The 17,773-nt window shown below is 39.4% G+C and overlaps 1 protein-coding gene across 1 annotated transcript; it reads left to right on the top strand.

The window, feature by feature from the left end:
- The first annotated feature begins 15,539 nt into the window (after window positions 1–15,539).
- On the top strand, window positions 15,540–17,384 carry LOC143882976 (uncharacterized). The gene is made up of 4 exons (XM_077386349.1): window positions 15,540–15,727; window positions 15,802–15,903; window positions 15,983–16,672; window positions 16,931–17,384. The coding sequence occupies exons 1-4, from the start codon at window positions 15,540–15,542 to the stop codon at window positions 17,382–17,384; spliced, it is 1,434 nt and encodes a 477-aa protein (XP_077242464.1).
- The last annotated feature ends 389 nt before the right edge of the window (window positions 17,385–17,773 follow it).

Here is a 17,773-nt window from a genome sequence, read left to right as displayed (position 1 = left end):
TTCTGATCGAATGGTTAATGAGAATTCATTCAACAAATCATAGAAATTGCAAGAATTATAAAGGATAAGGTATTTCAATTAATCTGACTAAAATTCAATGAATACATTCAGAGATTCAGACAATCAGAATATAACAAGAAGAAAGCTAATCAGAAAACATAACTTTCTGTTGAAGGAATCTAAATCGGAGATCGCCGGAGAAGATGGAGTCCTTTCACCAGAAAGAAATTCTCCTTTGATTTACTTTCTCTTCCCCTCAAATGAGCGGAGAGTCCTCTTTTTAAAAGGGGATCATACATCTTACCTTTGTATATGGGCTATGTGTCACTCTTTGATTCGTCCAGAGCTAACTGAACCATATTCGGTATATGTGCCAGCCAAAACTTACTGTTGTTGTCAAGTGATCGTGATATCCGATCTTTAACGACTTTGGCTGATGTGGTTAAAAGGAATCATGAGATTTGTTATTAAAGGAAAATGAAAGGTGATCTAACATAGTCCGTTGGATCATTCTTCGCCACGTGTATAAATCGTGAAGGACAAAGCCAATTTTACCCCTAACAGAAGGTTTTAAATTTCGACCCACATCAGAAACTTCAGACCAAAATTTTTTATTTCGGTCAAGACTGAAATCGAAGCCCTCCGAAACCGAAATGGCCTAAATTTACCAAATTTTGGCTAAAATTTCTAGTCTTTTTACAAAATTTCAGTTAAAATATTTTATTTTTATTTTTTTACAAAATTTCAGTCGAAATTACCTACGACAAAAATTTTGGCCCAAAAAAGCGATATACCACACCCTTCTACCAAATTTCGCCTGAAATTTCTGGATTTTGGCGGAAATTTGGTTTCGGATAGGACCAAAATTCATGCCGATACTGAAATTTAAAACCTTGGTTGTAACAGCCATTTTTTTTTTAATTCAACACCATTTTGGAGACTCGAACGCATTTCTATTTTATTCGACTCGATTATAAGCCGATTTTTAGAATTCAAGACGATTTTGCAAACATAATCCTCAAGTGTTTATGTAATTGTACCTTCCTCTACTGCAATCCTACCCTGTAATCCGATCCCACCTAGAATTGTTCTCTAAGGATAGTGTTGATGTGGAAAACTAGAGAGGGTGATTTTAAAGATATATTAGATGGAGTGATGAAATGTTATTTGGAAGGACATGATGACATTGCCTAATACCTAGTTGGCAGAACACTCTTCAAGGAAAACTTAAGACTTCTTTCAATATTGTCAAAAAGTTGGGCATGATTGGACTGTTAGAAGGGTCGTATAACCCCCCAAAATCACTATGTGCAAAGGAATCAAATCACATTGTATAATAATTATTTTTTTAATTTCGCCCTTAGCCCAGGATTTCTAGGAACTAGATTACATTTTGGTGATAAAATAAATTGGAAAGAAAACATGTACCTTTTTAGAAATTACCACGAAGAAGATCGTCTGCTTGTTCTACTCGAATCGTCACAAACGAACCCTTCTTCACGAACACCGCAAGTTGATCCGATGGTATCCTTTGATCTTCATCCAAAAGGGATAGAACAACTCTTGTTCTATTTTCAGATCTGATCTAACTTAGATCTACTAGATGGGATTATCGCAATTGTAGATGGAGCTTTAATAGTGATGAACTACAAGTAATGGAGAGAGAGAGATGGGCATTTAAACTTGTGGAGAATAACTCTAAGAATTTTTTCTTCCAAAAAGCACACACACATGCATAAAAAAACGTCCACTTTTGCTTATATATTTGAAGTTTCTTTTCCTTTTAAAACTCTATAATATCTCAGTTCGATATTATCGAATACATGTGCAAGTTTGCAAAAACTTTTGAAAAATCAAAACACCAAGCATTTTTTGACGTTTTAGCAAGCCCAATATGTGCGTGTGAGTCTGTCGTTTGCATATAAAACTCCATAAAAATCTCGTAAAAGATATCCCATAAGATCTCCCTCTTTATCTCAAAGGAAAGAAGTTTCATCATACAACTAGTATTCCTATTTTATTTTGTTTTAAATAATAAGATATTTTAATAATAATATCTTTCCTATCTAACCCTTAATAGTTGGACGAAATTCCATTTTTTAAGGGCACCTCAACTAATAATCTCCCACTTGCCCTCAATATGAAATTTTTGTCCAATAGGGTTAAATTCAAATATGTATTTAATTCTTCCAATTAAACAAATGATTCCCATCCAATGAGAATAAAAACTCCATATAGACATTATATAATACCTTTAATACAATTTCTTAACTAATTTTGTATTCCTAGTCTATCTCAAAGTGTACATTTTTTTTTTGATGGGTAAGCTAGGCTTAGGCAGGACCCCGACCAGATATATTAATAGAAAACGAAAGATACACAAGGAGCAAGAGAGCAACCCCCTAACATAAAGGGGGAAACAAAGAAGCAACAAGCCAAAACAAAAGCAACAAAATAGGGCGAAACCTGAAGATATAGCAAAAAAAGAAAAAAGAAAGAAAGAAGACAAGCCCGAACAAGGGCAAAGCTCCAACATTGCAAGGAAGACTATAGCAACCCACCAAGCAAGGACCGGAGAAAAGTAGCTACAGCCCTCTGAGGATCAGAACCTTCCAGGGATAAGGCCTTTGAAAGCTGGTGGAGTTCAAAACCCAGGTCGGGGGGGAACAAAAGGCAAAACCTTCCCTTTCTTTTTTGAGACTAAATTCTAGGGTTCTCCATTGGAAGAAGAGGGAATAGAAGCTGAATTAGACAATGGACTATCTAATGGGGGCTTACTACTATCAATCACATTTGTTATCCCAGTTGCGTTGCCTTTGTCAATTGCGTCTAGGGGAATCGAGGTGATGCTTGCTCCCTTGGATACCATATTTCCTTGATCACAGAGGGCATCAAATCTGTTATAGAGAAGATTCTGATTAGGAGGCAGGCTCCTACAGGTAGGAGGATGATTTTCAGGAGAAGACTTAGCTTGCTCAGGGACTACACTCTTTTGGACAGGTTTCCAAACCTTTTTGTGGACCACATGAGAAGAAATTAAGGTACAATTCTCCAAAGAGTGGCTGAAATCTTTGCACCTAGAACATGCCTTGGGCTTCCAATCATAAACAATTTCTTGAATGATCTCCCCTGAGGAAGTTTTAAGCTTTATAGAATCAGGGAGGGCTTGCTCTGCTGAAATTTGGATGCAAGTTCTTGCAAAGTGGAGTCTTGAAGTTTCAGCTATGTTGGTATCCATGTAAAGTGGCTTTCCGATCATGCTTCCAATTCTACTCAAGCAGTGACGGTTCCAGAATTTGAGGTGAAGCCCAGGGAGAGGAACCCAAATTGGGATTTCTGGCAATTTTTTCTTTTCAGAATCCCACCTCTGCAAAATAAGAGGTTTTCCTCCATAATGGAGGTTGTTGCCTTCCAGGACTCTAGTACATTCTTCAGAGCAAGAGAACTTTGGCAAAAGGAATCCATTTTGCAGAGAAACAACGTGGAGAGGGCCTGTAAGGTTCCATTTCCTAGAAAGGGTTTCTTTAAGAGTGGAGAAGAATGGCCGTCTCCCAAGGAAATACCCCACAAGACAATTTGCCCACTGATTTTCATACCTTTGGATCTCTTCATCTTGAAAAAGAATTTCCAGATTTGATTTTTCTTCCTCAGCTGGCGAAATTTCTATGAGTTTAGTTGGGATAGGATGGCTTGCAGTGCAAGGAGTGGAATTCTGATCATTGAACAGATTTTTCCAAGGGAGATTTACAGCTGGTAGTAGATCAACTATATTTGCTGAAGAAATCTCCTTCCCAATTGCCTTTGCATCAGAAAGACCACCATTGATCTTGAGAGGGCCAACATCAGCTGAATTTGGAGCAGTAATGCAAATAACAGGAGGAACTTGAGGGTCTCTGCTTGAACCGAAGTTTGAAGAGATCACTGGATATTCATTACCAGGGGCGAAGATGGTAGTGGCTGGATTGGGAACAAAGCCACCCACGGGAGATCCATGATTAACTATGGTAGGAAGACCATTAAGGTCCTTTTCAATGGGATCTGAAGATTGTGGGGAAACAGCGGCAGTGCTAACACTGTTTTCAAAACTGGAAGAAAGATGGGTTGATTTCCCTCCCTTTTCAGCAGAGCCTTGAGAATCTTGAGTGAGACTAGCTTTGGTGGATTCCTCCAAGGGTCCCTATAACAAGCAAGTCTTTGAATTCAAAGCTGAACCAGTAATGACAGCACTAGTAGTCTGCACTGTGCAGGATTTCATTTGACCAGCAGTCATGGCAGTTATGGCAACATCAGTACCTCCTGCTGAATTTAATGCTCCAGTACTAGGGGAGAGTACTAGCTGTCAACAAAAGTGTCTTCTCATCACCCAAAACGAGGTTGGAAGTTGGATCCACAAGACAAAGCCAAGAAGAAGAACTTGGAGAGTCCTTTTCATTTAAGAGGGTAGTACAAGAGCTGTCTTTGCCATTTAATGCCTGATGCGTCTCATTTATTGCTGGGTCATTCTTTGACTGATGGAGCTCTGTTTGAAGAAGAAAACCAACAAAATCTTGGGCAATAACCAGAGGGTAATGCACGAAACTGGTTTTGTCCAAACCATTGGAGTGGTTTTTGATGTTGGATTCCTGGTTTGGACAGGAGGTTTTTTCCACAACAATGGCTGAATCATCAACAAATGGAGGGTTTCTAATTTGAGAAGCAGACAGACTGATTTTCAATCTATCTTCATAGCTGGTGAAGATTTCTTCCTCATTTTCAATTTGCTGCTGATAAAAAGCTTTGGCCTTCTTTCTACTGTTCTTGTTCTTACTCTTCTTTTTTGATGAGGAGCTGGACTCAGCAGAAAGGATAGAATGTGCGGGAGAGTGAAAAATCTCAGCATCAATGTCTTTTAGGATGTCCAATTTGGCTTTCAAGGTCAAGGGCTTTGAAATTGAGAAGTCTTTCACTTGGGGATTCTACGGGGGTGCTATAACATGTATGGGAATCTACCTCACTCGTTTGGAATTTAGTGGAAATAATATATTCTTAGAAGTCAGGATATTCTTGGATATGGGAAGTGACAAAAGCATTACTAATTTGATTAAGGGAAGTTGGCCCTGCAAGAAACATTCTCTTTCCATATAGGAAAGTGGCTCACGTGGCAACTCTTCTCTCTCTCACCATCTTTATAAGATAGTAACTTTCTCCTTTACTCATATTGAGGTGCTAAAAATAAAGAGAAGGCCATCCAAATATCATAAAAGGAAAGGTAAGGTGGATGGAATATATAGAAAAGGTAAGCCTCAATTTCTTTCTTAGTACTAAAAAGGGCAAGCCTTTGAGAAAAAGATGGAAACGTAGGCTGCTGGGATAAGAGGTGAAGGATTGTTTTTTTTGGTTGCTAAGAATAAATATGGAAAGCTTCTGTATAGATTTGGTCTCAGCTCTCTCTCTCGAGGCTCTCGGACAATAAAAAGAATATAGAACAGCAGCTCTCGAGATCTCGGTCTCTCTCACTCCTTCCATCTCCACGGTTTTCTCTCACTCCCTCCATCTCCACGGTTTTTTTTCTCCCTCTCCATCCCTCATCTCTCAAGTTCTACACACTACCCTCAGCCTTCTCATCTCCCTATCTCTCTCACCCTCTATATCCCACCAAAGCCCAAGCAAAAAATATAAAGAGAAAAAAAAAACAGAGGAGTGCGTTTATCTCTCTCGCTCTGTTTTTCCTCTCACTCACTCCCTCTGTCTCTCCCTCTCTCGATCCCCCAAGCTCTGTTTCTTTCTCTCTTGATCACACTCTCCACGACTCTCTCATCTTTCTCACCCAAACTCTATCAAAAAAAATAATAATACGAAAAGCAGAGTGTCGGTTTTTTGAGAAAAATGAGAAAAGAAAAAAACAGAGTATTCCTCTTCATATCTCTCCCTGTTTTTCTTTCCCTCTCTATATCATTGTGTTAGTCCCTCTCCCTCTCTTCCATCACTCTGTTTCTCATCCCCTCTCAACAGAGAAGCAAAACATCCTCTCGCGATCTCTCCATCTCTCTGTGCCTATCTCACTCACTCTCTCTATCTTTGTCTCTCTCAACAAACAGAGTCTCCCATTATCCCTCTCTATCTCTCTCTCTCTATCTTATTCTCTCTCTCTATCTCTCTCTATCTCTCTATCTATCTCTTTCTCTCCCTCTCTACAATAAAAAAAAAGCAAAGAAAGAAAAAGAGAAAGAAAAGACATTGGAGTGCACATCGGCGGACCTTATCGGATTAACAAGCTCTTGGATTCGGTGAGGATTTTGACTAAAGGTAGGGTCTTTATTCTCAGATTTTTCCAGAATTATTCGATATTTTTCTATATATTTTTGCATGGTTTTAGCATTAAATTGTATTTAATTCAATATTATATGGGTGTGCTAAAAATCATGATTTACCTAGGTGTTTCAAGTCCGATCCGTCTCAACATTTAATACGCTGATCTATTTGAATAGACTAAAAGAACTGTCGGATCGGATCGGACATTGGACCAAAGAATTTCAAAAATTTGAGTGAAGAATGAAATTTCATTTAAAATAATGACTGAGAAATTAAGAAATTGGAAAAAATAGCTATCTCAGGATGATTTATTTTTTGGAATATTAAATTTTTTTTATGTTCATCATATCAGAACAAGGTTAAAGGACATTTTCCGAAGTCGTAATTTTCTCAAAAATCATGTTTTAAAAATAGAAAACTCTTCAAAAACATCTTTTTGAAGAAGAAAAATGGAAAATATACTAAATAGGTTCCAAAATTAATGAAATCTCATGGGAAAATAATATGGTACTGATACATTCTACCATGAAGTTTTAAGGATTTTTGGATTTTATTTGGTATATTATTTGATGCTTTCTTTGAAAACAATCAGCTTTTGTGAGATTTTTTACTAACATCAAATCACAATTAAAATTCTCAAAATTTTTACAGTAGTCTTATATTCCATATTTCATACTACTGTAAAATTTTGAATTGATTTAGAATTTGTTTCCTAAGTGATGTAGTGTAAATTCATAATCTAGTCTGAAAATTCAAAAATCCGAAATTGATAGTAAATAGTATCTAAAATTCATGAAAATCTCACATACTATGTTTACTCATATCTTACTACTGTAGAAATTTCGATGAATTTAGATTTCTATTTCTAATAGTTTATGTGTTATTTTAACAATTTGGTCGTATTGTTATTAAATCAGAAACTAATAGGAGCTTAATATAAAAATCTGTAAAATTTTCCCAGTAAGCTACATTCCTTCATATCTTGTTGCTATAGAAATTTTAGTTTATTTCGAATTTGTTTGCAATAAGTTCAGTTGTAAAATCACTTATGCGGTCTAAAATTTATAAAATCCACTAAAAATTGAAATTAATTAAAAATCCTTATGAAAATTTCTAAAGAACCTTAAATTTATGTCACATATTCATTCCTTAACCCATTGAAACAGAAATCTTAGGAGTCTTAGATTTCCCTTGTAAAATGGCCATAGCGTCCATAATCGTATCCCAATTGCAATCGATCCTTGACAATTTGAGTATTTAAGTTATAGCATGTTATTGGCTCCGAGGTGTTCTGTGCACGGAAATCCTGAGAAATATGCTAGGCAATAAGGTGCTATAACTTAAGTATTAAATTGCACAAGGGAAGAGCGCACGATTCCCTTCCGTGGATGCCATTCGAGGCCGAAATTTGTGAACCGTAGAACCTTTGGTATTCCTTAAATGTTTAGAAACCGAAAATCCTTGAAATCTGAAATTCATTAACTTCAAGAACTCGAATCGATTTGCTCCATGTCTTTGGCACAGTTGGATGGCGGTTTCCATCGTAAGAACCATTAGAGCCCTATTTAGGAACACTTACGTCATGTCGTGTCAAAGTTTTAGGGAGTCCTAGAGTTAGGAGTCCAGCCTCATCATGGACGTTTGCTATGGATAGCAACCGTGCCATAGATCTAGTTACACTAGTCACCCAATTTTTCCCTAGGACAAGCCTAGTTACCTAGGATGTAGGTTAACCTGCATTAGTCTAAGGGACAACTTGCATTTAGATATGATCATATAGCATCTTAGATGAAGTCCTAGGATAATAAAATCTTCAACTTGAACTAAATAATCTCTCTTAAACAGTTGAAACAGTCCATCCAGTCTAGATCGGTGTCTTAGATGAGTTAGTCATAAGTAGCTTAGCTTAGGTGCACCGAACTACGTCGACTCTGATCCCAGTGAGGCTTGGGTACGTAGGCAGCTTGGATGCTTGATGGCATACCAATCACGAGTCGGCTCCACAAGTGGGGTTTTGTACATTAATCCTTAAATTAAAAGTAATTAAATCACTTAGGACTTTCAATAAAATTAGAAGTTTATGAGAACTTTCACTTAGATTGAATTCAAACAAATTAAGAAAATCAAGATACACATTTAGGAATTACATTGAAATTGGATCTTAGGATGCATGTCACATAGTCCGCACATTAATATAGAGTTAAATGAGCCATTTAAAAGAAATTCGAAAGAGTTAACTTTTGGAATTGAAGACCGATTATCGGGCAGGAATGGTGCATGTGGTGGTAACTCCCCATACCTTCCATTCTCGTAACCAGGTAACAAGTCTAGATTTCTGGTCAATTATGGGTTCTAGATCCCTCTTCTAGGTGGTGACTCTGTCACTCTCTTTTGCGTGGAATTCGGATTGCCTTAGTGATCCCAAGTTCACGGAAAAGATGAATTAAATCACATCTTGCTAGGCTCGGCGGCTTACCCCTGCCCTTATGGGTACTGGGTTGCACGTTTGTTTGCACCCTATGGCTTGGTTGCTGCCTGCTTGGTTGGGTAATTAAAATCAATAATAAAAAGCACGCGCCATTCGCGTGGGTACGAGAGACCAAGAGAGAGCGTGGCGGCGCCCGCCCCATCCCTCTCGCGGGATTGGGTCCCACAGTTTCTCTCTCGGGATCGGGTCCCACAGTAAGCAACACATGTTCGTCCTTATATGAATGCAATATAGATATAAGCACATGCAGATCCTCATTGGGTTTCACTAAGTCAGCAAATATATCCATATATATAATATATGTAAAATGAAAGTAGAGCTCCGGACTCAATATATCGGGTACTATGCTTATGATCCATACTTGAAATGTATAACACAAGTACGCCTAGTGTTATACATAGTATGCTTCATTGCTCATCGGCTGCTGTAAACACATGTACGCCTAGTGTTTACGGCTGCAGCACCGGCGCATAGCTTGGTAATAGATACAACAATCCTAGTAGGGTAATGACATCCCATCTGGCATGTACTGTATCTATCCCATGGAGCCAATAATAATAAAATCAATAAAATAAAATAAAGAACAAAATGATGTATGTTGTGCAGTGTGTGAATCCCTTGTTTTAAACACCTATTTGGTGCCCCTGGATTCTAAGCGATTTAATTCCCATTTATAATTATTTTAGCCCAAAATTCTTCAAAGTTAGTAATAAATGGCATTTTAACAGAGTTAGGCAATATCTCGAAAGAATATCCCCAGCAGAGTCGCCAGCCTGTGGACCCCGATCCGAGAGAGGCGGGGGACGGGCCCCCACACGAGTCTCGGGATCATCCACGTGAATGGAGAGCTCTACCAAGGAACTCTCGAAAGAATGAAATGCCTCTCACAGCATGAGTGGCGATAAAAGGTGAGATACCTCTCGATTCGGGGACTATCCCAGATTCGAGGCGTACCTTAGACAAAGAAGAGTCGTCATCCAAGGAAGTGGGCCAAGGATCCCATACTATGCTCTGTTGCCGCGGATAACCAGAGATAAAGCAATAAGGTTCGTGCCTGGTTACGAATTTGGAAGGTCCGAAGAGCACCTCGTCCGCCCAAGTGCAAGCACCTGGTCTCGTATGCCATTTATTTATTAATTTTGAAGAGTTTTGGGCAAAAGTCATATGAAATGGGAACGAATATCTCTGAGAAGACGTCTATCTAATCATGCATGTCTCGGAGATGAATAATAAGCACACACAAAAGAAATGAAATAAGTGTCACCTAGGGGTAGCTAGATTCTGAGTGACAAGCCTAAAGAGCTAAGTTACGAGTGTCATACCTAATTAGTGTCTGAATTCTGGTGCGCAAACACATGCATGCTACAGGTAAAGGTATAGGATCTGTACATGAAAGTAAGAAAACACAGCAAAACATATAACACAAATCAACTCTATACATGATTGGACAAGATGAATCCTAAAACTCTAATGTGACTTGACTCGGACCAAGATGGCCGTCCATCCCAGCTGCTCTACGTATCCCGGCCTCGGGAAGAATCGGAGTCAACGTAGTTCGATGACCTATTCTAACTACGATGCCTAACCATCTAGAACCGCTATCCTAGACTCGATCCACTAGACTCGATCCACTAGACTCGACTAATTTTTAAAGCTTTTTTGTACGATTGCTTAAATTCAGGTGAATTGTAATTTTTAGGACTCTCTATATCCCCTAACTAATGCAAGTTGATTAGCCTTAAGCTAATGCAGGTGGGCCCTACATCCTATGTGTAACTAGGCTGTGTATCTTAAAGAAAACCATGGGCTGACTATATGCTTCCTAGTCTAGCCATCGGTTCGACTAAATATCTAACCGATCGACTCGAGGCCTCCTAACTCTAGGGACACTCACACGACAGGACACACCATATCAATACAAATCAGGACAGCCTCCTAACTCTAAAACACCTCAAACAACTAGGACAGACTCCTAACTCTAGAGGAAGATCTTTTTTGAAAAGTTTTGAAGATTTTTGTATTTTTGGGAAGATTTGAAATATTTATTTTTAAAGGTTTGGCTGGACCTGGGATGTGGATCCCAAGCTGCACTACGTACCCTGTGGAGAGGGACAAATCAGGACAGCCTCCTAACTCTAAAACACCTCAAACAACTAGGACAGACTCCTAACTCTAGAGGAAGATCTTTTTTGAAAAGTTTTGAAGATTTTTGTATTTTTGGGAAGATTTGAAATATTTATTTTTAAAGGTTTGGCTGGACCTGGGATGTGGATCCCAAGCTGCACTACGTACCCTGTGGAGAGGGATCAAGCCAACGTAGTTCGGAACAGATTTTCCTACTACTCTTAGGGACTCAAGATTTTTGAGATTTTTGGTTTTTCAAATGTTTTTTAATGTTTTTGACACAAGAAGACAGAATCCTATCATCATAAGGGGAGGACAAACTCCTGATATCCCGCAAAGGTTGGACAGCATCCTATGCTTTGCGGGGAAAAAGAACAGAATCACAGCTCTGCAAGGGTTGGACAGCATCCTATACCTTGCAGGATCGGATAGAAAAACATATGATTTGATGAGAGGTTGGAAAGAATTCTAACCCCTATGATGATAGGATAGACTCCTGAAAGACGGACTCTCTCTAGCTAAGGACAGACATCCTATGCTAAAGGACTGACTCCTATACGAAAGGACTGACTCTTAATGCACAACCCTAAGAGGGGAGTGCCAATGAGACTAGGCTAGTATCCTAAAAGAAGAGGAGATAAGAAGGGTGCTAGTGAGACTAAGCAAGTCTCCTAAACACAGAGAACAAATATGACCAATGAGACAAAGCATGTCTCCTAAAAGGGGAGGCTCCGGCTATCGCCATCATAGCCCTTACCTTCTTTCGAACATCAAGGTTCCAAATCAAAGCTTTCCACAAAAATAACATCAAAGATCAAACTCCAATTCCATGTAACCCAGATTCGCGCACCAAAAGTCAAAGACCATATGCGGAAGAAAATTAGACGCACCAAGAATTATGGGACCAAAACAAAAACAAAGCTAAGAGCTGCATTCTATCACTCGATCTCCAAACAGAACTACTACAGATCATTGACCATAAATTTCCATCAACTCCACTAGAATAAAATAGATGACTAATCAAACACCCATGACTCTATTGATAGTAGCCTTATCTGACCACTTAAAGGATAATCAAGAGGGAAGGATGGTCCTCACCATTCACAGAGTAAACCAAACGAGACAAAATTCTCAGGCTCCCAGCAATGGCGAAAATTACAATAGATAAAACTCTGATAATGAATAGTAATTGATTTAATAAAACCAAGGATAACTCAATGAATCTCAACACACCCAAACATGCAAACATGACAGATGGAGATCTCAAAGTTCAAGTTATTCTAAATATCATGACCTCACCTCTGCTTTTTTTTTTATCTCTTTTTAAAAAAAAACTATAACCAAAATGCCTTTATCATTTTTCTCCTTTTCCGACCTAGTGGCGGTTGATTAGTTTGCATGCTTGCAAATAACAAACACTACCTTACTACCATTCGGTCATTTATCATCTTCTTATGTTCAGGAGCCACACTTCAATACCTGTCATATGTAAGAACAAACTGAAGGAAGGATTTAAATCAACAGAACATATGATCATTGTACCAACTAGTTCAAAAATACTCTTCACCCTTCGCTATTGCAAATCACGAAAAGACAACTTACAAATCTGGCGCTACCATAGTCAAAATGGCATTCAAGGAATAGAAATAGACATTGACATTTGTTTCTTTAGTGGACCTACAATAGACATTTATTCAAAGATGACATTCTACAGACCTCTTTTAAACAGAAATAACAGGATCATAAAACCTGTCATTATTGAAATGAGAAGCCTACAGGCACTAATATAAACACAACCATACTTTAGTGGTCACAGAAATTTCTAAGAAATCAAATCCAATGGGGGAAAGGATAACCGCTCATGTATGACTGTGAGAAATCAATTTTTGCTAACTAGTCTTGACATGTTCAGAAAATGATTCCTCTAGCAGTTTAGAGACAAAGTTGAGGATTTTAAATTAATAACGTGATTTCACCCTGGAATTTCTAACAGAATAGGATAAAATATTAGAGCACTAAAAAAAATTAGTAGAACCTAAAATCTTGTTAGAAATAAACCTCATAAAACTACAGAGCAAAAATCTATCAGAAAAATGAGGCCAATTCACAAATGAGCATGAACATATCTCATAAAATCCGATAAAAGAAGTAAAAAAAATTACCTCTGATTCATTTTCCTGCAGGTTTACCTATTGAAAATGAAGTCTGCACTTAGTTGAATCAATTTATGCCTGATCTTTGAATCTTCTCAGAACGCCTTCAGATTTTTCTTTCTCAATTCACGGTAATGGTGAAAATAGCTCCGTAAATAACACATCGGAACCAAGTACTTGCGTCAAAAAGAATAATGGCTGAGAATGACCAAATCTGAGTTATATAGCTTGATTTAGGTTAGGTCAACAAGATCTGAATATAAATTGGTTGGATCAAGGCTTGAAGAAACTAGATCTAACAAATTTAGAGTAAGAAATAAACGATTCAAACTTGAATCTGAGGTTTCTGCTTCCGGTATATGATTTAGGAACATTGAATTAGAGTTTGGACAAGGTAAGAAATAAAAGACGAGGAAGCAAATCAAAAAATGGAGGAAAGGATATATAGTTGACCGGAAAGATAGCCGAATTTCGGCAGTGACTTGCCGAAAAAGATGAATTCTCCTATGGATTTCTCTATCGCTCTCTAAAAATCACAGAGCTTCTCTCTCTTCTCTGCTGCTCCTTGTAGATCTGATTTCTAAGAAAGAGAAAAGAGCTTGAGCTTTGACTGAGGATGGCCGGAGCTAGAGTTTTGCCGGAAAATGGCAATCGGAGATGAGGAAGGTGTGCGGCTGGCCGGAGAAAATGGAGAAGAAGGATTTGGGATTTGGGGATTTTCTCTCTGCTAGGGTTAGAAAAATCTCTCTTTTTCTTAGATCTGGAAAATGAGCTCTCTCCTTTGCCATTGACCGACGGATTCCTTTTATAAGAGCATGATAAATTCGACCTCTTTTCTTATTTGGAAAACCACCTTTCGGATAATCCACTCCCCTTTAATGTTTACACTGCGCACACTCTCCCGGCTCGTTCGCTAGACAAACGCGCTCAAATTTCAACGAAATTTTATGGGGACCTAGCTGGGACCCTAACCTACCTTGGGACGAAATTTGGGGTCCTAAAGCATTGGTTTGATCGGGTTTTGCTCAAACAAGGGAGGGATTAGGTCTCGGTCAAAATGGGGTGTCTACCGTGATGAAACCCTAATTTGGGAAATTCGAATTGGCAAAACATTAACTCCCGAAGAGCGTGCGGAATTAATTGCCCTATTAAAGGAATTCAAAGACGTTTTCGCTTGGTCCTATGATGACATGCCGGGATTAAATGAAGACATTGTTCAACATAGACTTTCCCAAATCCCAGGTGTCAGGCCGAAAAAGCAAAAACTCCGAAAAATGAAACCAGAGTGGGACTTGCTAGTCAGAGATGAAGTTCAGAAACAATTGGATGTTGGCTTCATACACGTTGTTGAATACCCTGAATGGCTAGCCAACATAGTACCGGTGCCCAAGAAGGACGGAAAAGTCAGGATGTGTGTGGATTTCAGAGATCTGAACAAAGCAAGTCCGAAAGATGATTTTCCTTTGCCACACAATGACATCTTGGTGGACAACACAGCGGGCCAAGCTCTCATTTCATTTATGGATGGATTCTCAGGATACAACCAGATCAAGATGGCTCCTGAAGACATGATCAAGACGGCCTTCATCACTCAATGGGGGACATATTGTTACAGAGTTATGCCATTTGGACTCAAAAATGCTGGAGCAACATATCAGAGAGCTGCTACCACTTTACTGCATGACATGATACACAAAGAGGTCGAAGTATATGTTGATGACATGATCGTTAAAGCGAAGACCAGGGAAGAGAATGCAGGGGCATTGAGAAAGTTCTTCCAGCGAATCCAAAAGTTCAAGCTCCATTTCAACCCGAGTAAGTGTGTATTCGGGGTTACATTAGGAAAGCTGCTGGGATTCTTGGTCAGCCAGAGAGGGATTGAAGTAGATCCGCAGAAAATCAAAGCTATCCAAGAAATGGCTCTGCCAAACATTGAGAAACAGATCCGTGGGTTCTTAGGAAAGGTCCAGTACTTGAGAAGGTTCATTGCACAGTTAACAATGACTTGTGAACCGATTTTCAAGCTCTTAAAGAAGAATGCTTCAAAGAAATGGAACGAAGAGTGTCAAGAAGCTTTCGTGAAAATCAAGCAGTGTATGGCTTTACCACCACTTTTGTCACCAATCATACCAGGACAACTGATGTTGTTGTACTTGTCTCTTACTGACACAGCGATGGGGTGTATGTTAGCGCAGCAAGACCCAGAGTCAAAGCGAGAAAGAGCCATTTACTACATCAGCAAGAAAATGTTGGAGTACGAGCAGAAATATACCCTTCTTGAGAAGACTTGTCTAGCACTGGTTTGGGCTACTCAGAAGCTGAGGCATTATTTGTTATCGAATAGGGTTCTTCTACTCTCACGGATGGACCCATTGAAATACTTGTTCGAGAAGCCAGCTCTCACCGGATGAACCGCCAAGTGGTTGTTGTTATTGTCTGAGTTCGATATCACTTATGTCACTCAGAAGTCAATTAAGGGGCGCATGATAGCTGAACAGTTAGCCAATTCACCAGCAGAAAATAATGAATTTATGAAAGCAGAGTTTCCAGATGAGGAGATAATGACTGTGGAAGAGGAAGTTCCAGACACAAAGTGGTCGATGTACTTTGATGGAGCAGTCAACAATCGAGGCCAAGATGTAGGGGCGGTGTTGGTATCACCAAGAAAAGGGTATATCCCTATATCCATCAAACTTCAGTTCAAGTGCACAAACAATATGGCAGAATACGAGGCATGTATTGCAGGTTTGGAAGCAGCCATGGCCTTGCACGTTCAGGACCTAGACGTATTTGGAGATTCAATTCTGATTATCTGTCAAACCAACGGAAACTGGAAAACAAGAGACGGTAAGTTGATCCCGTATAATACGTACCTAGAGTCTCTGGTCAGAAAATTCAAGAATATCACATTCACTCATTTGTCCAGACCGAAGAATCATTTTGCGGGTGCATTAGCTACTCTGGCTTCGATGCTTGATATTTCTGTGACTATGGATGTTCAGCCATTAGCAGTAAGGCTACAATGGGCCCCGCCACATGTTAACGCCATTGAAATAGCAGCGAGGTGTTCAGATGGCAAGCCTTGGTATACAGAGATCAAAAACCTCATCTTAGGCAAGGGGCATCCACCGGAAGCTTCAGAAAAAGAGCGAAGGTCTCTTCAGAAATTGGCCTCTAACTTTGTCATCTGTGGTGAAGAGTTGTACAGAAGGTCGTTCGATGGAATCCAACTTTTGTGTATAGATGAGGATCAAGCCGCTGAGCTCATAGAGCAGACACACGAAGGAGTCTGTGGACCGCATATGAACGGAAAGATGCTGTCAAGGAAGATTCTCAGACTTGGATATTACTGGTCGACAATGGAAGTAGACTGCTACGCCTATGTGAAGAAATGTCACAAATGTCATGTCTACGCCAATCTCATCCATGTGCTGCCTTCTCAGTTGCATTCTCTCACTTCACCGTGGCCGTTCTCGATATGGGGAATAGACATTATTGGGAAGATAAGTCCGAAGTCTTCTAGTGGGCATGAGTATATCTTGGTTGCCATTGATTACTTCACAAAGTGGATAGAAGCTGCTTTGTATGCATCATTGACCTCGGCTTCTGTTGCGAAGTTCATCAGGGCAAATATCATTTGCAGATATGGAATACCGCATGAACTAATTTCAGACAATGGGTCCCATTTCAAGAAGGAGGTGGCGCATCTGTGTGAAGAGTTTAAGGTCAAGCATCATAAGTCTTCGCCCTATAGACCTCAAACGAACGGAGCTGTTGAAGCTGCTAATAAAAATATCAAAGCAATCATCAACAAGATGACCGAGACTTACAAAGATTGGTCGAGCAAACTCCCGTATGCTTTGTGGGCCTATAGGACGTCTATCAGACCCTCTACAGGTGCAACTCCGTATTCTCTGGTGTACGGAATGGAAGTTGTCTTGCCTGTTGAACTGCGAATTCCCTCCCTGAGAGTGATGATGGAAGCTGGGTTGCCAGAATATGTTTGGGCTCAAGCTAGATATCAAGAGTTACAAATGATTGACGAAAAGATGCTGAAAGCATTGTACCATGTTCAGGGGTATCAACGCCGTGTCGAGAGAGCCTTCAACAAGAAAGTTCGTATTCAAGACCTCAAGAAGGGAGATCTTGTTCTGAAATCCTTCCGGGCACCAGTATTTGATCCCAGGGGTAAATTCAAGCCGAAATGGTCAGGTCTATACATTGTTGACGAAGTCCTGCGTGGAAAACCCGTCAGACTCCTCGATGAAAATGGAGAAAAGCTAACAGAGCTAACAAACCTTGACCAACTCAAGAAATACTATGCTTAAAGCACCAGAAGGCCTTCCTTGGCCGATCAGAGCTTCTAACCAAAAATCCTTCTAAAAAAAAAAAACATATCAAAAGAATCCGTTGCAAAACCCTTTTGAGCTTACACAAAATCAAAACCAGTCACTTTTGAAAACCTATAAACTAGGGGCATTTGTGCCTTGAACTGCGCGTGACCTGATCCTCATCCTTTGGGGGTACGTAGGTAGTCTGGCTAGTCGGGATTTGGCCAAAACCTTGGAAAACTTATCAAAACTCCGGTCTTTCAAATCCTAACCTACCTAAAAAGTCCTTTTGGTGCAATAGGCAAAGGTTTGTGGCTAAGAGAAAAAAAGAAAAAGAAAAAAAAATAGAGTCTGAAGACCCGTTAGATTGAAAACCCGCAAGGGCG

This window comes from Tasmannia lanceolata, unplaced genomic scaffold (assembly GCF_043159265.1).
Source record: "Tasmannia lanceolata isolate RefF3 unplaced genomic scaffold, GAP_Taslan_0.1 ptg000008l, whole genome shotgun sequence".
Taxonomy (NCBI): Eukaryota; Viridiplantae; Streptophyta; class Magnoliopsida; order Canellales; family Winteraceae; genus Tasmannia; species Tasmannia lanceolata.
This window is presented reverse-complemented; position numbering and strand designations above follow the sequence as displayed.